The sequence below is a fragment of the Mixophyes fleayi genome, chromosome 4 (assembly GCF_038048845.1).
Source record: "Mixophyes fleayi isolate aMixFle1 chromosome 4, aMixFle1.hap1, whole genome shotgun sequence".
In the NCBI taxonomy this organism is placed as follows: domain Eukaryota; kingdom Metazoa; phylum Chordata; class Amphibia; order Anura; family Limnodynastidae; genus Mixophyes; species Mixophyes fleayi.
The window spans coordinates 61,068,125-61,091,242 of NC_134405.1; the positions used below are offsets into that span (position 1 = coordinate 61,068,125).

Here is a 23,118-nt window from a genome sequence, read left to right on the forward strand (position 1 = left end):
CGTTTTCAAGTTTATGGCGTACTTAAGTCAGTTTCCATTCAATATTTTAAGTGATGGTATGACCTTGAATAAAATTAAAAATTTATAAATACAAAAATTAAAAGGATTTGATCTGTACACCCAAACAGAGAATGAGAAAATATATCTTATCTAAAATGTACAATACTGCGCAAAAGTTTTGGCCAGGTGTGGAAAAAATGTTGCAAAGAAAGAATGCTCTCAAAAATGGAAGTGTTAATAGTTTATTTTTTATCAATTAACAAAATGCAAAGTGAATGAACAGAATCAAATCAATATTTGTTGTGACCACCCTTTGCCTTCAACACACCATCAATTCTTCTAGGTACACTCGCACACAGTTTTTGAAGGAACTCGGCAGGGAGGTTGTTCCAAACATCTTTGGAAACTAACCACAGATCTTGGTGGATGTAGGCTTGCTCAAATCCTCCTATCTTCATGTAGTCCCAGACAGTCTGGCTGTTGAGATCAGGGCTCTATGGGGCTATATCATCACTTCCAGGACTCCTTGTCCTTCTTACACTAAAGATAGTTCCTAATCACATTGGCTGTATGTTTGGGGTTCTTGTCCTGCTGCAGAATAAATTTGGAGCCAATCAGACACCTCCCTGATGGTATTGCATGATGGACAAGTACCTGCCTGTATTTCTCAGCACTGACACCATTAATCCTGACCAAATCCCCAATGCCATTTACCAAAATACAGTCCCAAACTTGCAAGAAACCTTCACCATGCTTCACTGCTGCCTGCAGACATGCATTGTACTGCCGTTTTGCAGGCAAAATATTGATTTGGATTTCTCTTCTGTTCATTCACTTTGCATTTTGTTACTTGATAAAAATAAACTATTAACAATTCTATTTTTGAAAGTACTCTACTTTGCAGCATTTTTCCCACACCTGCCCAAGAACCTGCACAGTAGTGTGTCTATCTATATCCTTACCTCTATCTATATCTACACATACAAACACACTTGATCAAAGTGTGCTGGTATATGGTGCTATGCCATAACTCCACTTCTACGCCAGGCCTGTCCAACCTGCGGCCCTCCAGGTGTTGTGAAACTACAAGCCCCAGCATGCTTTGCAGGTAGACAACCAGTTGATAGCTGGAAGGGCATGCTGGGACTTGTAGTTTCACAACACCTGGAGGGCTGCAGGTTGGACAGGCCTGTCCTACGCCCTTCATTGTAAAACTATTAAGTTACATTTTCCATACTGAAACTATAGATTTTCAGAAATTACAAAAGTATAGTGTTCTATGCACAAAACATTCACAGTGAAATTACTTATTCTTTTGGAGTTGCTATGCGAGTCCTCTTTTTGCCTTTCTACTTTATATAGGACATTGACCAGCAGGTGGCAGCATCATTAGTAATAAACTGCAGTTCTAACCACTTAATACTATATTAATATACTGCATGATAATGTCAGTATGCTGAAACGCTATAGGCTGTGGAAAACAACCCACATTACGGAACTTGAAATATAGAATGCACATGACATTTGTCTGAAGAAATGCACATTTACACGTCTACTTGTTGCATAAACATATTAGCAGCAGAATAAGCCTCATTACATACAGCATAGCTGGTAAACTATCATTGTTGAAGGACAACTTAACGTCTTTGGTCATCTATGTGCGCTGTAGCAAACATTCCCAGGAAGTGCATCACAAGTCCATTACAAGTGGTTTCGCAAGTGCAGTCATTAAGACAAAAAGCTGAGGACTTTGGGGGGTTGTCCACTTTTGCAAACCCCTCCTTGCCCACCCTGCAGATTTGGGAAAACAGATTTCTATATAGAGTTGGAGCCCATTAAAAATACAAGGGTTAGTCGCACAGAAAAGAATGGCTTACTCTGCCTGTTTCTACATAGAAAAATATTGAATAGATCTATACATTCTCTACACATCCTTAGCACACAAAGAATATACAATCTATACAGTTAATATATTTTCTAAAACATTTGTGGCTTGTGCGTAGTCTGATATATATCTTTTTTTTATTCTGTTAAAATAGCATAAAAAAATATAATATATGACCACTTCTATAAATCTCTCAATATAGTATATATATATATATATCTATATGCTGTTACAGCAAAACTACAACCCCAGCATTGCTGGTCACAAGTACATAGATCGTGGCCCTCTCTCCAAGCTATAAATATACATAGATAAGCTGAAGACACCGGCTACTCGTGACCAAGAGGTCCACATGTTGTGGCAACTGATTGCAGAAAATGGAATGATTGTCATTTAAGAACCTCAAATAGAAATGGAATTTTTTTTCCCCTGCAGATTAAAAATACATTCAGGATTCCCGAAAGATGACGTTTGTGCAACTCCATCTTTGAAGAACTGGTCTATTCTATATGGATACACCAAACTGAAAGTCCTCTCTCAGGATCCTACTCCACGACAACTGGCAATCTGATCTATGCGCTAATCATGGTGCCTGGAAAGAAAGTACTTGAAGAACTCATATACCGACCAGGCAATGGCCGTGGAGGGCATCTGATAGATGACTCGTGCCTGCACTCCCTTGAAGTAGCCTCCCATGCCTCCAAGTTGATAGACCGTCCTGATGGCATTGACCATGCCTGAAAGGTGCCCACTGATGTTCACAGAACTGAGGGCCATGTTCTCCTGCGTGTTCAATAAAGTTTTGCAGACGTCCAACGGAGTGGTGGCCGCAGCCGCCACGGCCCCCGCGATAGCGCCGGAGACGATGTGGGAGCCTGGGTGGTACTGCCGCTGTGGGTTCAGCCGCTCCTGAGTGAGCTCATAGGTAATGAAGTGAATGGCTTGGAAAGGGATGTTCATGAACAGCTGGGTGGTATAACTGCGATAGAAAGCTCCCACACCTTCGGTCCTGCTTATATTCTGGATGCAGTGCAGCATGCTCCTGTAGGGGGAGTTGTACATCTGCATGCGTTGCTTGACCACTGGTGAGGATACAAAAGGAGAAATCAAGACAGGAAGAAGTTGGAACAACATTTAATGCAATCATACTACACTTTAACATAATATAATTTATAAGCCTGCTCATCTAGTTAATGTGTATGGACGAGTTTCCAGGTCACTGTAGCCTTGCACTGTGCTGACTTATGAGGACTTCACACTAGAGTTCAATTCAAAATTAAAAGTGTGATGGAGTATATTCATCCGTCCATCATAAACAGCTCTTAGATAGTACTTAACAGGGGATCTTATTAATACATTATGCAAATTACTTGGGACAAGTTATTTTTCTATAATTTCTAGCACCAAGGCTAAAATAAATTATACTAGAATTTCTTTCCCCAAAATAATGCTTCTCAAAGGGACAATGATGAGAACTATCTGGCTAACAAGTTCCGGGATAACAGATTCTATAAATGTATTAAAATTCAATACAGATATAAATCACCCCATAAGAAAAAAAAAAAAAAGACAAAAACAGGCCAAACTCTAGAATACTGAAATACAACAACAGGGGATCGAGCAGTACAAAAACAGAAGTACCTTCTGCTGGGTTCATGACCGCATCATGCAGCACCGTTGCCAGACTTCCTGCAACTCCTAAAAAGAAAACTGAAAGTTAAAAGAAATAATGGGAGGTTCTAGGAGCACAATGCAAATACTGTAAACCGGATAGGTACAGTCAGTCCTGTAATGGTACCCAGAAATAAATATAACATTTTAGATTATCTTTATTATACACCCAAAGTATAATGCAGTGGTTTATCGTTCTTCCGGTCATAAAATAATATTTTGCTTTAGTGGTATTTATTTTTCTTTGTGAATATTTAATTTTTAATACAAATAACAAATACAATATATAAAAAAGGTAATAAAATAAAAAAATGGTCTTATCACAGTGGTCTGGAATAGAGTGCATGGTAAAATAGAAAGGATATGGAAACATCGAACAACGTTAAAATTAGTTACTTTTATATGCTTTTAACTAGTATTTTTTCCCTGTAGTGGCTGAATGGATTAGCAGAGTCTTTTGGTGTTAGAGAAGCTATAGAGGATCTCTGGCGAATGTACGGGCAATACGATTCTCGCGAGTACGTTGGCGTCATTTGAAGAAACTGCCTATTGAAAGGGGCGAGAAAGGCACCAGTTGACGCCAACGCAGTACCAAGAATCATACTGTCCGTATGTTCACCATTGTTAATCCATTTGGCCGCTACAGACAGCCCCCCCTTTTGTATCGGGGTAAAGCTTTCCAGAGCCATATGAACAGGAGCGAGACAATATGCTGCAAATACGGAGGTCCACATCACATTCCAATTGTGTTGGGGGATCTGTCCCTTCATCTGTGGAGGAATCAAATAACATCTAAGTACCGCTGGGATCATCATTATCAAATTTGGAAACAATTTATAAAATGGTTTTTCAGCCACCATCTGATTGCATTAAAGCCAATTTATGTGAACCGATTACCCCAGAATTAGGAAGCCTGTGGACAAGCATATTCATATATGGGATATATGCAAATTATTGATGTTTATATGTGCCTATGAGAAGGTATTAATGGTCAGGCATTGTATGAACATTTGCTGAGAGATAGGTATTATTTTAATAAAATGTGCTATTTTTATCAATATGCTTTCCATTTTGTGGATATCCGTAAAAGGTTACAGTGCCCGTTATTTGGAGAACTGCAGATTTGTTAGGCGCCACTCACTAGCTGGACTTATTAGCGACTGGCTACTTTTATTTCTGTGAAGCATTACATGCCCCTCTCCCCTCCCCCAATATAGTATAGAAATATTTGTCCCTATATTTTCACTGTCTGTCATTGCATTTAAACAGGTCCTTCAAAGAAAAACAAAAAAAAACCCCAACATCGCCGGCCTCACCAAGCACATTAACATTGGAGACCCCACCTCAGTTGAGAAGCCTTAATAGGTAGGCAACATGGCAAGGAGTCCACTCTTCATTATACGAGTGATCAGTGCCAGCACTCAGTGTTACAAATAGCAATGGCTGTCCAGACCAGGGAAGTACATGGAGATCTTTCTGCCAAGGAGAGGAACCGAAGGAGAGGAGGGCAGTGCTGACTGGAGGAGCCGATGATCAAACAGAGGAGCCAGTGCAGCACATGACTGCTTCATCACATGAAGTCTCCTTATCTCCTATTCCCCATACAGCAAAAGGAGACAGGTTTCATAGGATTGAGCTACACCATGACCGAATAGCCCACCAGTTAGCACTCCTCTCTAATATGGCATAAGAATAGACAAGATCCAATTGGTGAACTTGGTAGCCATACAGAGGCGAGTGTGAGGTGCATGACTATCATACGAAATCTGTCTGCAACCCACCTCCAGGACAGCATAGAAATAAGAGATAGACAGGTTTCATAGGTTAACAGTCATGCCCAGCACCACCTAGGCACCTTGGATCCTCCAATCAGCAATCCTGTGCCAACTCTCAATGTAAAATGCTTCTAGACACAAAGCTTGGGAAACATGGATCTACTATGCAGAGACTAAACAAAAAGATTGATGGGGAGGTTATTACCATTAGCCACATGGCTGTTTCCAACATGGTTAATCATGCCTCCTATAGTCGTTTTCATTTTCTCATAGCAAGCAAAGTACAGGGCATGTGCTGGGCCAGCTCCAAGCATAGTCACGTTGATCCCTCGCAAGGGGGTAAACAACCCTTCAGTCTGGACCATCTTCTTCAGAGCCTCCATGACTCCTCGGTACTGGGCCTTGGGGTCTGGCTGCAAGCTTTGCATTCTGGTCTGAAAAAAAAAAGACACATCAAGCAATCAGTGGAGCACAGAAAATATAACCAGAGGCCTCTCCCAGATTAGATGGCAGCATCTCACTAGCATGTTGGATATAGAAAAGCAATCATCCCTGTATAACATGCCACTTTCTTTTCTCAGAAACCAGAGATCCGGCGTGCCAAATAGATGCAACAGACCAGACTGCAAACACATTTCATTTATGTAAGCTGAAGTCACCAGCTCACAAGTAGATAGTTTAGGGATATTGGTTTCCTCTCACGGCAGTACGTGTAAGGAGGAATTCTTAAAAACATACCGAGCAGGGTACGCTTTTTCTAATACAATAATGCAGACAATAGTTTGATCGGCTTAAGGCCGATTACTCTACGGGCGACATTGAGGAAAGAGAGACTTGCCATAATGCAGATAGACAGACAGTATGTCCAACACTTCTGATATACGGCTGCTATAAACTGCAACTGGAGAAAATGCTGTAATTGAGAATCTTGTCACTTACAATGGCCAGAGTGAGATTATATAATATATACAGTGGCTCGAGGCATTGCTGGTTTTAAGGAATACTTGCCTCATTTTCTCCAGTAGCAATTTATAGCAGCCGTATATCAGAAGTGTTGGACATACTGTGTCTATCTGGATTATGGCAAGTCTCTTTCCTCAATGTCACCCTTATAGTAAATCAGCCTTTTTAAGTCGGTCAAACTATTGTCTGCGTTATTGTATTTGAAAAGTTACTACCACCGATTATACCATGAGGAGATACCACCAGAATGGGAGGAAGAAGAGATAAGCCGTCTCACATTGGGGAATTCGTTGGATAGGACTGTATCCAGTAATGGATCTGTAAATATTTATAAAAAGTCCAATTGAGAAAAGGACATAAAACCCACCCTCAAATAGGTCCTGTATTCTAACAGCTCCCTGACTATGCCAAAGATGTAGTCGAAGGTTCGAGATCAATTTTGATAACGCTATTACAGAAAGGTGGGAAGAAGGGAGAAGAAACTCTTGGGTTGAAATACACACCTTGTCCCAAACAAAGGAGTCCGCGATACTGCGCAGGGTGGTACTAGATACCAGTCTGCTAACCCTATCCAGCCACAATAGGTCCTCCAGACAGAATGAGGAGGAGAGATAGTATTCAATGGTAACCTAGGGTTCATGGGGGAGCAGGGCCACCCCAATATTTAAGTTAGTCCAACAGGGAAGCTTGTGGGTAAACTTCCAGATTGGGAGTGGCAAGACCCCCTTTCAGTTTGGTGCGATACAGGTGTTCTCTAGCAAATCTGGAGAACGGACCTCTCCAAACAAAACTTAAAGCTACATAATAAAATTTGTTAAAAAGCCTGGGGAACTATATAAGGGAAAGAGTGGAAGAGATAAAGGATCTTTGGGAGCATCATCTTCAATCGCGCTATCCTGCCCAAAAACGCGAGACCTTAAAGCTGTCCTTGGACTTTGTAAGGGAGTCAAATTGTTGTAAGAGCGGTAAGTAATTACACTCAACAGTTAGAGGATTCGGAGAAATAAGTATCCCTAGATACCTCAGGGAAGAAGTACATCACTAAAATTTATATGCAGATATGAGAGATTGAAGAGATTCCTGCATAAATCCAACTCCCGGATCTTCAGCTCATAGTAAGATACTTCAGAGGAGTCTAGCATAATTTGGCACATAGCAGCCAGTGAGGTCTTAGGGTCAGTTATAAAGAAAAGGACATCATCAAAAAAAGTATGCAAATATTGTGTATGTTACCAATTCGGGACCCCTTCACGGTATCAGATTTTCTAATTCTTTCAGCCGCCAAGGTCGCCATAGCAGAAGTTATTAGGGAGAGGGGGCACCCTGTCTAGTTCCATTCGTAATCTGGAAGGTAGAGGAACCCATTGCTGAAGACCCGAGCCAAAGGCCTGGTGTACAGGGTGCGTATTGCCTGGAGAACGAAACCACTGAGTCAAAGTTTAGCCAGATATTCCCAGTGAATCCTATCAAATGCCTTTTCGGCATCCAACAAGAGCAACAGAGACAGAGAACAGTCAGCATGAGTAGCAATAAGATTGAGAACCTCTCTTGTGTTGTCTGGTGTAGGCAACATTCCTGTGGATTATGAGTTTAGCGGAGAAACCCCATCTATATTGAATATTTGACCATGTGTAGACTTTTCCCGTCAGGTCACCAAAGCCCTACGCTCTGCAGAGTAGTGGGGGAGATATCCGGAAAGAGTTGGAGATCCCCTAATACCTTGTGGGTAGAGGATGACGGCAGAGAGGCTCGGAGAGTCTGTTCCTTAATGCAGAAAAAGCGCATTCTATCTTTAAGTGAAGAATCTAGAACATTCCTGGGTTTGGGCAACCTGTAGATTCAGTCTACAAGAAGATCGTTATACGAGACAGAGGGCAGCAATTTGTGAAACAAATCAGTTGCAAACTCATACAGATCTGCGTTGGAGGCAGTGTCCAGGGTGCCCCATGCTTTAATGTTGTAGCACCTGAATCTTTCCTCCAGGACGATAAGTTTGTCCTTGATCGCAGACACATCCTGCAATAGACCATGGACAGATATCAAGTCATTGTGTGAAGAGACCAGCTCTTCCATCTTATTACCCAGATGGTCCATACAGGATCCAAGGCTCACCAAATCAGTTTTGATTTTGTTGACTTTTCTGAATTCAGAGGCAACATCCATTATGAGGGCTGTCAGCAGGGATTGGATAGATCTCAGGGTGACAGAACCCCTTAATTTCAAGTGCCTGGGAATACCCTAGATCCATAGAAGGTTCCTGTTGTGATCTGGGAGGTGAAACCTGAGGAGGGTGTCCCACCGCCTTAACTGTTGCACGAGAGTGAGCCGTGTTGGAGGATGATTGGGCAGAGCCAGCTCAGGGGGGGAGAGGGGGGGGGGGGAGAGGGGGGGGGGGAAGAGGGGGGGGGGGAGGGAGAGGGGGATCCAAGATGTTAACCATAACCTCCGAGAACCCCAGGTATAGTTGGTGTAAGAGGAGTTATGGCATGAGGAACGATGAGGTCAGAATGAGGCCCAGTAGAGAAATGTAACTATGCATTGCTAAACAGTCCCATTGTGTTACCATTAGGAGTTAACATATCCGGGTGGACAGTGTTGGGACACCTGAAAGCAGGTACTGAAACGACCATCAGATGTCAGTAGCGCGCCACAAGTAGCAGCTTTCTCAGTATATTTCCGTTCTAAAATATAGGCTGCTGCAGAGCCGCTTAAGCCGCGTGTTAGATAGTCAGTCACTTCAGAGTCCAATACATGTTCCAAGCGTAAGATTATGGCTAATCAGTTGTGCAGTACAAAATGAAGGTGCATTGCGAGATGGGGAAAGTCAGAATACTTGTCGCCCAATCGACCCCACAGGTAACATCACACAGATGATGATTGTCCACTTTGGTGTGTGTGTGTGTTTCGGACACATGCAGTGTAAGGAAAGGTAGACTTGCGAGGAAACTTGGCCACTTATGAAGATCCAAGTAGGTTCCGCAGAAAGGACTTACCACCGTGCAGTGGGTAACCAGAAAGTGAGGCGTGTACTGTCTCAGCAGTAAGGACGGGCATGCAATGTCTGAACTGCTGCAGGGGGAGGATGGAAGGGTGCTGACCTGTGCATCAAAGTGCCATGGGTTCCGTTACAGGGCTCCCCTCTTGGGAAGCTGCCCTCAGGTCAAAGCACAGAGGTAGTGGGTAGAAACAACCGCACAAGGGACGGAAGCAACATGAAGGTGCGCGGCTGTGGCTAGCAGCGGTAAAACAGCAGAACTTTTGTGGTTTGTGGCCTGCTGCAAGTGCAAATGCTGACTCACTGGAGGGGCCTCCACGAGGAAACACAGGATGTGAGCAGAGATCACCAGCCAAAAACATGGGGACTCAACCTCACTACCTGATGTTTAGCAGAGTCAGGGACAGAGATCCTCCAAAACCCATGTGATGACCGCCAGGCCATATGCCACTGGCGTTGACTTTTAACCAATAAGTGCAGGTTATTTACTTTAATAAATAATGATGGTTTCTTTTGCTGGCATCACTTAGTTCATGTTTGATTGCAGCTGTTAGAACCTCCAGGTTGGTATAATTCAAGGGAGAAGACCGAAGATCATGTAAACACTGCAACGTATAATAAGCAGACAGAAGTACAAACCCTTTATTCTAACGTACATACATCCGTTACAGCTTATGAACTCCCATCGTGACAAGATATTGTTACTGGAAGCTGCAGGGCTTGGGAAGTGCTCAGACAAGGCATGGAAGTGGGATGTAGGAAGCAAAACGTGACAAAATACACTTTTGCATGTCCCTAGCCACAACTGCTAGAAGCACAATGTTACTTGGACATTCTTGTTTTGAAAGAAAATTGAGAAATATTCAAAGGTCTTCTACATTGAAAATTCACTACTCCATTAGTTATAAATGCAACACTACAATGAGGCTGGGATTAGTGACAAGTATAGATTAGACCCATGACCTGTCTGCAGAGGAGGAGCTAGCTGGTATGTGCGTAGTGTTCAGCTAGACACTCATTTGTTAACACATTTCAAATGGTACCAGTCTCCCATGTAACATGAGAAATGTCATTTCAGTTTTTAACAATGGATTCTAGAACGTTCATTTCCTCTTAATATCACACCTGGTTTGACTCACTAAAGGAAGGTTTTTGTAGCATATTTTTCCCCAATAGCTGTAAAATTATTCTAGTCACTTAAGGATATTATTCTGGAATTAAAAAACAAAACATCCATCTTTATAATTGTAAACACAAGCAGACTGGTATGATCCATGGCACGCCTGCACCGTGACATGTAGTGTAAGGTTACAGACACAAATTAGCAGGCTGCTCTAATGGTCACTAGCAGATCAGCTCACAGCTTGGCTACTGTCTGCATTAGACACCGAGCTAGGACTGACCACAGGGAGGGATGTGCCAGAATGCAGTCTCTACACCAGAACAACATAAGTCACTTTCCAGGTCCACTCTGGCTGTTGGACAAATATGGTACAACAGGCTTCTAGATATCACAAGAGCCAGGGAAGATCAAGGGAGAAATTACCTCCAAATATCTACATTTTAGGCACCAAGATTACCATGGGTTTATCTTAAATTCTACTATCCCCTTCACCATTTTTGTTTCTTGGACCTTAGGAATATTTATCACGGTGTCAAGCACACACCCAACACAAATGTGTAAGGCAGCCAGGAGTCACATTGCTCTCTACAAAGGTCACACAATACATTATGCTCCGTGAGTACAGAAGACGTCTGCTTGCACATAAGGAATGTGTACATGGAGGATAGACTGGCTGGCAGTGTCCAGCAATCTCCCTTTTGAGATATCTATTTTTCTGTGATTGTATTCCTACATCATTCTACCTATATTACCAGTTTATAATAATTCTATTGTGCATCACATATGAAGTCATTGTTGTGCTGCCGATTTCCCGTCTTTACTGTTTAACAGTCAGCAACCCAGAGAAACATATACTCAAGATTGCTGTCCTTAACTATACCTAACACAGATGAATGAACAGTACATGCCAGACACTTACGTTATCCTTCTGTGCAGGCTATAGGCAAACTAGGCAAGCTGTGTCTGCACTTCTGCCTATTCTGTCATATTTGGACCTTTCAGGACCTGGCCACACCCTCAATGACATTAAATCCCACCCCAAATGATGTCACAAATAGCTTGTCATTGTCTGAGACAATGTGATTGACAGGAGAGCTCTGGGAGAGGGAGAGAGAGGAAGCAAATCATTAAACTGTACTAAGTAGACAGCTCTGCCAGCAGCACAATCACACAAACTATGTAAAGTTTTAGAATGATTTTTATACATTCATCCCATGTATACATTAGACAAACCTGCAAGAACAATAAGACCTTTTACCAGCATACAAAGACAGGTATACAATTGAGATTTTAAAGGAATGATTGACAGTCACTTCCCTCTGCTTGGAATATTCTTCACGCTACAACTTTATAGTCATGTTAGACTTTAATGATGCCCTGCAGTACTAAACCATCTCCAGCAACAATGACCATGCAGCTCTCTCCTGGTCTTACAGGCCATCCTTGAAGTTAGAAGTAGCAGAACACTATATTCTAAGTACAGGGAATTACAAGATTTTGACAGCTGCATTTATCGCCTCTTGGCTATATCTTCAGCCCTGTGTCCGCTTGCCATAACATACCTATGTCCCGTCTCACACTAATGAAGCCACACCCACCATTAGGCCACAACCCAAGTTATTATATTGCAGGTTAAGAAGACAAAGAGCAGAGCTCTGGAGGGAGATGAGAGAAGATTGTGCCAGACCAGAAGATTGATAACCTACTGACTGGTGAGCTCTGTCTGCAGTAAAACATTAATAGAACATAGCCAGTGTCCCATATCAGGTATATCTGTACACTTTGAACTGTAAATATTCCCATCACACACATAAAAGAATAAACTGCCTTTACATTTAGAGGGGCATTTTACACCAGAGTTTTCCTGCACTAGCTTAATCAGCCTCACATCACTCCTGTGCTGTTGGGGAACACTGCACCTTCTGCTATCCAATTCCCAGTCTGTGACTTTCTGTTTTCCTGTGTATATGATACAGTCCCTGTCACATGTAGGCCGTGGACCGCCTTCCACATGATCCGTGCACTCATTTCCTCCTACTGTAAATATATAATGATAGTCTACAAGTTGCTGTATCCCCAGACACTTCAAAAACCGGGGTTATCCCGGACCAGAAGATTAAATGCAATATGTTGTGCGACTTTAGCCAAACCCATCTAAAATTTACATATTTGGGGTCAGAGTACATTCAACCAGCACAAAATTGATCATTTGACTAATTTATTAAAAACCTGTCAGGCTGAATTTTTATGAACATTGTCCAGCAAACAAAATGGCTGTCCCTATTACGTGTAGACAACCTCTCCTTTTGGCCTCTGTCCCTCTTGTGAATGCTTATAAACAAGTGTGCGCACTGCTGACTGCAGTCATGCACAGGGCAGCATCCACAGCTGGCAGCCATGATGGAGTAGCCTCAATTTACACGGTTGTCCTGTTGAGAAAGACACATTACCTCCCAGAAATGTGCTATTTTCATATAGATGTGTTCAACTAGTGATCAAATCTTACACAATATAAATTTATATATGTTTAACTGTCCAGGATTATTGGGAGTGATCCGATTATGCTCCAGGTTTGTTAGTAAGCGCCCATTGCTATAGGTTACTAACTTACATCAGTTTCAAAAGCATCTACCAAACTACATCGTAAGAAAAACACAGTCTGCTTTATCTGGTAGATAAAACGCACAGTACATCGGCAGCCACTATGGATACCCCATCTTAAGACAAGATCATTTTTGTTTTCAAATTTCTCCAAGCCTTACAAGTGAGATTACAGAAGAGTAAAACTAATGACATTCTGTGTACAAGCCGAACAAATCAATGCCAACTTGAGACAACAGTGACAGCGTAAACCAGCTGTCAAACACAACCAAGCACTGTAAATTGACAAGCTCCGCCTGTCAAGCATGTCTATATTTGTAAATGTATGTGAGACGCAGGTATGCTGCCTACTGAACTAGGTAACACACGTCAGCGCAGGTGAGTGCATTAGGCTGGAAAAGGCTTAATACGGAACACTTAAAGAAACAATGAGAGCGGGTAGGAAAACAGATTGGGTGTGTCAAGCATTTGTTTTTTTTACCCTCTCAGGATCTGAAGGTATGTTGAAGTGTAGTAAATGGAACCGATGCAACATTGCTGTAATGTGGAGTAGACATTGTACAATTTATCCATGGAGATATTATAGAGGACCTTGGTTTGAGCTGAGCGATATATGGGGGACAGTGGTCAGAATGACGGATGGGGTGGGGAGAAAAGGAACCAGGCTGGGATCAATATTTAGCTTTAGAGAGATAAAAAATACCACACACATACGTGTTCCTCTATCAAGGCTGTTTGGTGAGTAATGCTTTGATTTCCATTATGAGTTATATTTTCCAAATTTGTTTTTGTACACCGAATTTTTTTTTAATTTTTTTTTTAATTAAATAAAAATAAGAAATCTGAAATGGTTTTAAAGAGCAAATAAACAAGGGTATCTGAATAATATCAGTTTCCACTGCTGTAGTGTTATTCTACATTACATATACCCACCCTGTATATAAACATTTCTGGGGTGAGAAGAGGTCTGCTAGGCATACTCAGCACTTGCTTGTTGAGTAATTCATCCTGTTCTAGTTTCCAGATCTAGTTATGAAACCAGCCTATCACCACGCTCAAACAATTGCAGTAACTCCTTCCTCATTTACTCCTATGGCACAAATCTTAGAAAACCAAGTAATCAGGATATACAAAAGAAGTCAAGATCTTCAGGCGAGATAATGCACGATGTTACATATACTACAAGGAGAAGTTTAAAAAAAACCAAAAAAAAAAAAACCTTACTTAATATTATATAACCAATAAAAATAAATTTAACACGAGTGAGGAAGTAATTTTGTGGGGTGAACATACAATCATGAAAAGGCACTTCACCAGGAACCAGCGACACGTCCAACATCAATGGCTGCATCCACTTTAAGAGGCCTCTTCAATAATCACACAATAATCCATTGGGGTCACGTCATGGTGTCAGACAAGCAGTTTGTACCAAAACACGATAGGGTTCTTACTGATGCTTGATGTGGCTCAGAGAATTAATTTAATTGTTTTTTTTTCTTATGCACAGAGAAAATAAAAGTTATTTATTTTTTTTTGCCTGATTATTCGATTGGATCTTCAGAGGTACGCGATGTGTATAAAAGCACTTCACCTGCAGCCTTAGCTTGTTTTTTGTATATTAATGGACCTACCCATTGACTTGTAGTAGTTTCATATCTTACGGTTAGAGGCACATTATTCATATTATATACACTACATGTAGGGTTACAGGAGCTGCCGCTAGCAGTCCAGTTCCGATGGCAACAGCCTGAACAATCTGCATTCCTGTCCCAGACAGATCTCATTTCACAACTCACATCAGCACAGACCAGGAATGACACGGCACTTTTAGCTCAATCATTCAGCCAAATAACTTGGGTGGGGAATTAAACAGGCATTTAGCAAGATCGCATTGATATTTAGGTACTTATGAAAACAAAGTACAGCTTTGAAAGTGCCCATAAGCCCTTTATCTGTTGCATAAACCATTTTTATGAACTAGTTGCAAATAGAGCTAACCACTATAGGGAGAGGCACTTGCCAAGAATCATTTATATTAAACATGCCTGACACATGTTTCCTCTGTCTCCTTGCTCCGTAAACTAATCTGAACTGCAATTCTGGAAATCCACTACATTTTACAACTGGGACAGTTTACCGCATGCCTGCTGCTGGAAGAATGGGGATTTTAATACACCTGGCATTCTCTATTACTATTGGAATAAACACAGAAATTGACTGAACACCAGCAGTGAACACCATGGCCATCCAATAGATCTTATACTATTATCCAATGACATACGATAAACAAATATCCTTGTTCAATTCTTTACCCGAGACACAAACAGAACTCAGTTTAGTTGCCAAGTTAGCGCACAAACCTATAACAAAAAAACCAAAAAAACTATATTTGTTTTATCCACTGTATTGCTGAAATTACAAGTGACATGATACAAAAACAAAACTAGTAGCTCCTTAAACAAGATGACTACTTCACTTTCCATGCTTCCTATTGGCCGAGAGCTGCTGTGATGTCATAACAGCAAACACTACATCAGGAGAGAATTACTGCAGCCCCCTGTGACTGCTCCATCTTTGATGGGCTTAGAAATGCAGATTTTTAAAGGAGATTAAAAATGCTGAAGACGTACTTTAAAATAGGTGTTTAAATCAAGATTACCACCATAAACTCAGAGACTAGGTAACACAAATGGCTCAAAATACAAAAGGATTATGGACACACTCATACTGAATTAAACAGAGAATAACTTACCACCCAAGGACAGCAACCAGCTCCTTATAAACCAATACATATAGAACGATCACTTATGCACCATTCCAAAGGTTTACTAATATCTTCTTAGCAATAACCATCTATGTATGCACTGTGTCAGCCATGTAATCTTACTTCTTATTGAGTTGTTACAGCGGTTCAACTATTGTGCCCGATAGTTTTATATGTTACATTGTGAGTGTTCATATGGGTGTTATTTGCAGCTATGTTTAACAGAAGGAGTTCTATAGAGAACCGTTCAATTTACATTATAGGATTTATGTGAATGACTATTTTCTGTGATTTAAGTTAAGGTAATACCGTGACTAGGATCCCAGGACACAGTGTTTCATTAACGTAATGTGAGCCTGCTGAATCATTCATAAGGGTGGGGACAGGACCCTTCTCAGTACTGTAACAATATAAAGTATAAGATACAGAAATGTTACTTTACCATTAAGATTTCAGAATAAAAAACAGGCTCAGACACTTACTGGAAATGGATATTTAACAGCACCAAAATAGCTGCTAGTGCAGTCAAAGTATCTAACAATAGTGAAATATGTTTAGATTATATGATATAGCTGATTGTTATGAATATTGTTGCTCCTTTTGGTAGAAATAAAGCACACAGTAAAGCCGTTTTCAATGCATCCCCGTATCTGTATAAGAAACTAGCTAAACTTGATGATCATGAACTTTGGAAATAGATTAGTCTGGATTTTCACATCTCATCCACTACTACAGCATGCTTGAGAGCATCTAGACAGCTGCCATATTTGGATAGTTGGGGAAGGCAAGATACATTTTATAAACCAATAAATCCTTTGTGATGCACAGAGGTATTCCATTAGGCAGAGGTACTTAAACTCTGTCCTCAAGAGCTACCAACAGTTCATGTTTTCAGGATTTATTTAATCATGCACTGCGTCAATTATTGCACCTGTTTCTACAGACAGAAATCCTGAAAACATGACCCGTTGATGGCTCTTAAAGACTGGGCTTGAGCACCTCTGCTAGAAGGCAACATAAAAAAAACCAAAAAAAAAAACCACTACAAATTAAACCCTTAACTGGGGAATTTGAATAAAAAGTTTTAGTTTTTCCATGCAAAGCACCAAATCCACCAAGTAAACAGTGCAGACTTCTGCAAACGGTTATGTAGAGAGCTACAAAGTGCAAAGATTGGTTTTATACAACTACAAGGTTAATCTTACTCCAGAGGATCAATAATGTATTATAACACTAGTAAGATATAGAAAGCAAGTGACAGACATCTTGCCATTTAAATAGGCCAGAGTTCACAGAAATCCCAAGCATATGCCTAACATAACCCAGGGGGTTAAATCCTTTACTCTCTGTATCACTAGTTAAGACAACATGCCATGGTACACAGGAGCAAGTCACAGCCAATAAGGTCTCTGCTGGAAAACTACCTGCAGATATCATCGGTAGCAGAGCCCGTATACAGCCTTGTGACAAGACCTTATATATTGCTTTGTAATAGGGACTGGACTAGAATAGGCAAGATATTGTTTATCGATTTCCTAGAGGAACTCACAGTACAATACAACAGAATTCTACTGCATATTGTAGATCAGTGGTCAGGGAATAGGGGTAAATTACCCCAAATGAAATTCCTGGGGGTAATGCTGCCGAGTAACATGCTGTCAGTTGGAGTGTAGACCCCTTTAAATGTGAAATTGCTGTTGTACCAGAAGAGCCTCAAGGGTTGGCAGAGGCACTTCTTGAGCTTCGATGCAATAATGAAGCATGTATTGCATTTGAAAACAAAGCAGATCTGTCATATTTTTGGATGTCAACAGCTGCAAAGGCATTCAAAATTGCACATGAGGAGGCAGTCAAAAAGTTGCTGCCTTTTGCAACAACCTAGCTTTACGAACAAGGATTTTCCACTCTAACGAACATAAAACAAAGCATAGAAATCGATTGGACGCTGGAGACTGTATCCACATTGCTCTGACATCAAAAATGAAGCAATATCATTTCTCCAAAACCTGTAGTTTTGAAGTTGAAGCTTTCAAAGAAATTTTCAAAAGATTCAATAAAATTTTGAATTCCAATAATTAATAATATGATTTCCTTCCTTTCAAATCAAGGGGGTAACATCGGCATATCTAAATATATTTTGGAGTAAAAGGTAAAAAAGTTCCCTGACCCCTGTTGTAGATGATACTGCTGGATTAAGTAACCATCTCCTGCAGTGTGATTTAATTTATAGGGAGAACTTGTATCATATTGCCACAACATGATAATCCAGTGTTAACACAACCCATGACTGGCCAACCTGTGGCTCTCTCCAGGTGTTATTGAAACTACAAGCCCCAGCATGCTTTGCCAGTAGAAAGCCAATCTATAGCTGGCAGGGCATGCTGGAAGTTGTAGTTTCAGCACACCTGGAGAGCCACAGAATGGCCAGCCCTGAAGTCTGTCACAAATTGACTACAGTAATGACATGTTACCTCATATTTCAGGTTCGCCCACTGGCCAATTTTCTTCACTATATATCTGTGGATTTGCCGCAATATTTTTTATTGGCGTGTAACCATGGTAGATATGTCAGAATATAAAATACATTAAGGCTGCATTGCCACCTATGAATCATTGTCCAAAAGTGTCCCTCTTCTTCAAACAAAGTTACTATGGATCACAGTGCAGTAATATGGTGTTAAGAAAAGAAATAGGTAAGGAAATTTAAAAAAAAAAAAAAAAAAAAAAAAAAAAGACAGTTAAGAACAAAGATCAGCAAGTAAAAATTGGAGCGTGCAGGACTTCCAGGCACAGCCGTGACACATTACCTACAACTCAAACTTTAGAAACAGGCTGTGTCATCGACAGTATGGACAGATACAGGGTCTTGTGAAAAAAAAAAAAGTAAAAAATCTGTAGAAAATAAGAGCCCAGGAAACAAAAAAAATAAATAAAAAGTATTTATTTTACACACCAATGTGAGACTATGTAGAATTTATTCAATGCATAGGTGTCTGTAGAATAGGAAATGAACACAAGGCAAAACTGGTGCAAAAGGCACTCTGCTGTGTTTCTAATGGATGGTGGTGTTTTATATGCCCAACAGTGCAAATAATATAGATGTAAAAAAAATAAAAATAAATGTGCAGCTTATTTAAAAGTACAAATCAAGTGACAATATGAAGGATTTCACTCAAGATCTTGGGTCAATTTGTTGGTGCAATTCCATATACACTTTACACCCAGAGTTGCCTCATCTGTGTGGTATGGTTCAACAGTGATATGTTCAGTCAGATCTGTTGGTGAAGCAGTTTTCGTGCACTATCACCCTCCAAGCCATAACCCAGTTAATCTAGTACAGACCTTTATAAATACATCTATTTATATGAAGTAAAGAAAAGAAACTAGAGCAAAGAGTTATTTGAGAATTCTATAATTGTGGCAATGCCATTCTCACATGACTCCCCCCTTCTCACTCCAACTGTTCACTGCTCCACGGTCATAAATGCCCTCTTTGTAGCTATACGTTTGGAATGGGGTTTAAAAAATGGTTTGTTTTGAACTTTAGAAAGTTATTTTCTGGCAAACGAAGACACAGTCCAGAAGATGTGGAAAGAAACAAATGACTTGCTTGGAATGAAAAAAATACACCCGATTTTCCAAAATCAATAAAATGATAGAGATTGACAATTAAACGGATAAGAACATGTAGATTATAATTTCAGCAGGTCTCCTACAAAAATTATGTAGAGCTTGCATGCACTATCGCTCATAACACTTTATAAAGTACTTACACATGAGGCTAAGAACAATTACCCACTGGCACCCAAATTCATGCTTACTAGCTTTTCTTTTAATTAATAATGGAAAAGCTTGTAACAGGCCATGGGGATCAAACCTCCTGGCTCCAAAGACCTTATTTATATCCACTTCCACTTGTGGTCACTCGCATTGACTCTAGGGGGTATATTTACTAAATGACAGGTTTGAAGAAGTGGAGATGCTGCCTATAGCGACCAGATTCTAGTTATTATTTAGTACATTCTACAAAATAAATAGAATCTGATTGGTTGCTATAGGCAAAATCTCCACTTTTTCAAACTCCCAGCTTAGTAACTATACCCCCAAGTGTCCTCCTTTAACCCCATCAACCACAGGTATAAGCACTGGTCACACATTGTGCTTGGCATGCAGTGTCGCTGGCATTTATTAACACCATTGCGTTACCAGCCTAAGGTTGGCTTCGTGCTTTAAGTAACTGGTGTTTTTTTGTAGGGTTAAACAATTTGGACCACTATACCACATTCAATTGATTTCAGCCAGGTGCAAATTAAAGCCACAAGCAGGAACTCCCACCTACACATTATTATGCACATTGAAGTCAGCAGCCTAGGTCATTCCAACCTTCAACATCTCCTTTCCAGAATTATTCAACTGAAAAAAAAATCTCATTAAAAAAAAAAAAATCTCCACAATCTAACATGTCTAAACACTTCCACATGATGGCTTGTGAAATACATAAGCTACTTATATGTAGTTACACATGCTCTTCTTGCAATAATAGAATGCAAGTTGCCAACACTTCTTGGTAAACCTGTTGAGGCACAACATGTTATAATACACAAGTGATACTTCTATATAGCATATATTGTAAACTTGCGAGCAGGGTTCTCTTACCTCTCTGTCTGTATGTATTACCCAGTATTGTCTTATTAATGTTTGTTCCCATCTGTAAAGCACTACGGAATTTGCTGGCGCTATATAAATAAATGATGATGAGATATATATATATATATCATTATTATATAGGTCAACAGCAAAATCTGACATCACTTCAGTGTTAAGTAATAATGTATACCTCTAATTATAAACCATTACATGTCCCCTAGGATTTATAGTCTGTACATAAACACTCCGCTTTTGTATTACCCAACTCCTGTTACTTCAAATACTTACATAACATAGGAAGTGCATGATCTCTTACATCAGCAATTCATATAAACATTTTATTCAGCAAGTGAAACAAAGTATTGTTGCTTATGAGTTTTCATATGTATTATGTATAAATACAGTAATGTCAGTGTGCAAGCAGACAATCGCACTCCAGTGAATAAGAAGTATGATTAAACTTTCTCCATGCATTAGGGATCAGCAGGATACACTGGTGTATGAGCAGTTACCCATGTGTGCACTGGCAGCACATAGACCCTGCACTGTAGACATACAGTCCAATGTCCTGCTGCAGCCTTCCCCCATGCACAGCGCCATCACACCTGTCACACACCCGCCCCCCCTCTCACCTTGACAGAGTCCACCGGATACATGACAGAGTGCTCCAGGATTCCTGCCACGGCCCCGGCTACCATGTGCGTCAGCGGGGAGACCCCGTCCGGCAGGCTCTCGTAGTCGTCCCCATCGCCGGGGAGCGAGGAGGGGACTCCCTCTCTCGCCTCCACGGGGATCCCGGCGCTTCGTAGCTCCATGCCGGAGACAGGAGCGCGGACTCCTCCCCTGAATGCAGCGAACAGGCCGAGCTCTGCCCGCTGACTGAAGCCAGCGCGCCGCACACCAACCTACACACGCCAGGGTGACGTCACTGCCAGGGCGGGGCCAGCTGACCATGCACCCGCGGGCACACAGCGTCTCTCTACCTTGGAGACCGGCGGCGGGGTGGTTGATGATTGGCTCTTCCATTTACAAGTCAGTTAGGTCACGCCCTCTGTGGCTGACAGGATCACGTGGTAGGGCCGCGGGAAAAACCCTGGGATGGGACGCGGGAGAGTCCAGAATTCTGCAAGGATCAGTCCAACATCAGACCCCAGAGTGGGCAATGTCTGGGGATCAGTCACAGTGTATGGAACTAGATCAGAAGAGACCAATTGCTGCATGACAGTTTCTAGCACTGCAGTAGACTTTGTGGTTATCTACTTTGCAGAGATGCGTTGTTTTTAGGCTATTTTTGGACATGATACATAAAACATAAAGGGCCGGATGCATTAAGGCGCACAAAAACGAACCTTTTGTCAAATGCACGTTAATTCAACAAGGATCAGGTCTGATAAAAGTAAAACGTCTCTTGTTAAATCCGGATCTAGGTCTGCTCCGCTCTAACAGGCCATACACAGAGCCGTAACTTAGAATTCTAGCACCTGGGACGAGAAAGACAAATGCCGCCCCCCCTAGCCCTCAATTTTAACCAAATAAACCTAAAATATTCCTAAACTGTGCCCCCCTTCAGCACTGCGTCCTGGGCGCTCGCCCCTATCGCATGGCCCTAATTACAGCCCTGGCAATACACTGCAGGATATGCACAACACATATGTGTTATATAAAGACTGAAAGGAACACACAAAAAAAAATGTCACCTGTTAATAATATAGTCATGACAAAACATTAACAAAAAAAAGTTTTTCTCTGTAATTTATTAGAATGTTATGAATGTCTACTGTACATAAAATGCATTTTTACATTTGCTCTAGTGAGGGGCTGGCTGCCAAGTTGTAGCCAGAAGGGCAAGACTCGGCTCAGCAGCCCATTAGGAACATTTTAAAGGAAAAAAATACAGGTAGCCCAGTGACCCAGGTCCCAGCCCAAGGTAGCCCACTATGAAGTGCCCCTCCCCAGCCCAGCCAAACCCTGGATGTACTAAGGGTCCTTTGTGCTCGAAAGAGTGATTGGATTTTTCTGCATTCACTGACGTATGGTCTGGTTCTGGGTATGCGCAGAGCGATTTTATGCAAAATACATAAATATATGTATACAGAGAATCTAATAACTGTTGCAAAAGGCAATCATTAGTTAAAAGCCTGGGCCTATACTTACAGCACCCAATCTCTCAGGGGCTGCTGATGACTGTTATGTATGAGGCTAAACTGATTGCACAGACTCCACGGAACGCTGTGTGAGCGTCAGCCAGCCCCACAGTGCTCAGATAGGAAGTGCGTTCACTTCCTGTCTGAGTAGTACGGCGCTACAGAACGGCGCCTGTGGTTACATCTCAAGGTAAGTAATGTGCGAGTAGTACTCGATAATTTGAGAATTCCAGTCTATTATGCCAAGTTTCATATTTTTGGTCACGTGACCACACTTGATTTCACTTGGCCCTACCGCTTAGGGGTGCCTTGCTATTTAATGTCCTCTGGACCTTCCACAAGTTGTTAGATCCCAACTGTGTCAGAAACAAAGTCTGCAGCAGCTAGTAATCTCATCCATGTTATACATGTATTAGATAATATAGAGCATACTTGCCAACTCTCCTGGAATGTCCGGGAGACTCCCAAAATTCAGATAGATCTCCCGGGAGAGCAAGCATGTATCCCGCATACGACAACTTGCCCCTCAAAATGACGAGATTCACAGTGA

At 41.2% G+C, this 23,118-nt stretch overlaps 1 protein-coding gene across 4 annotated transcripts; it reads right to left on the reverse strand.

The window, feature by feature from the left end:
- Positions 1–228: 228 nt before the first annotated feature.
- Positions 229–21,393, reverse strand: SLC25A37 (solute carrier family 25 member 37). 4 transcript variants are annotated; one of them, XM_075207203.1, is made up of 5 exons: positions 21,057–21,145; positions 20,117–20,190; positions 5,537–5,765; positions 3,527–3,583; positions 229–2,967 (listed from the first exon to the last, which is right to left on the reverse strand). In XM_075207203.1, exons 3-5 carry the CDS (start codon positions 5,757–5,759, stop codon positions 2,465–2,467), a joined length of 783 nt encoding a protein of 260 aa, XP_075063304.1. In that variant the 5' UTR covers positions 5,760–5,765; positions 20,117–20,190; positions 21,057–21,145; the 3' UTR covers positions 229–2,464. The 4 variants fall into 4 exon arrangements, with proteins under 4 accessions (XP_075063304.1, XP_075063303.1, XP_075063301.1 ...); XM_075207202.1 differs by having other exon boundaries at positions 20,113–20,190; XM_075207200.1 differs by lacking the exon at positions 20,117–20,190 and having other exon boundaries at positions 21,057–21,331.
- Between the last annotated feature and the right edge of the window lie 1,725 nt (positions 21,394–23,118).

What these genes read in the sequence shown, in the direction of transcription:
- SLC25A37 (XM_075207200.1), bottom strand. Translation starts at nt 21,239, where the DNA reads ATGGAGCTACGAAGCGCCGGGATCCCCGTGGAGGCGAGAGAGGGAGTC. An exon ending in AAACAGCCATGTGGCTAATG is followed by an intron (nt 3,584 to 5,536) that starts GTAATAACCTCC and finishes TTTTCTTTTTAG; the next exon opens with GAGTTGCAGGAAGTCTGGCA. An exon ending in GGTCATGAACCCAGCAGAAG is followed by an intron (nt 2,968 to 3,526) that starts GTACTTCTGTTT and finishes TATCCTCACCAG; the next exon opens with TGGTCAAGCAACGCATGCAG.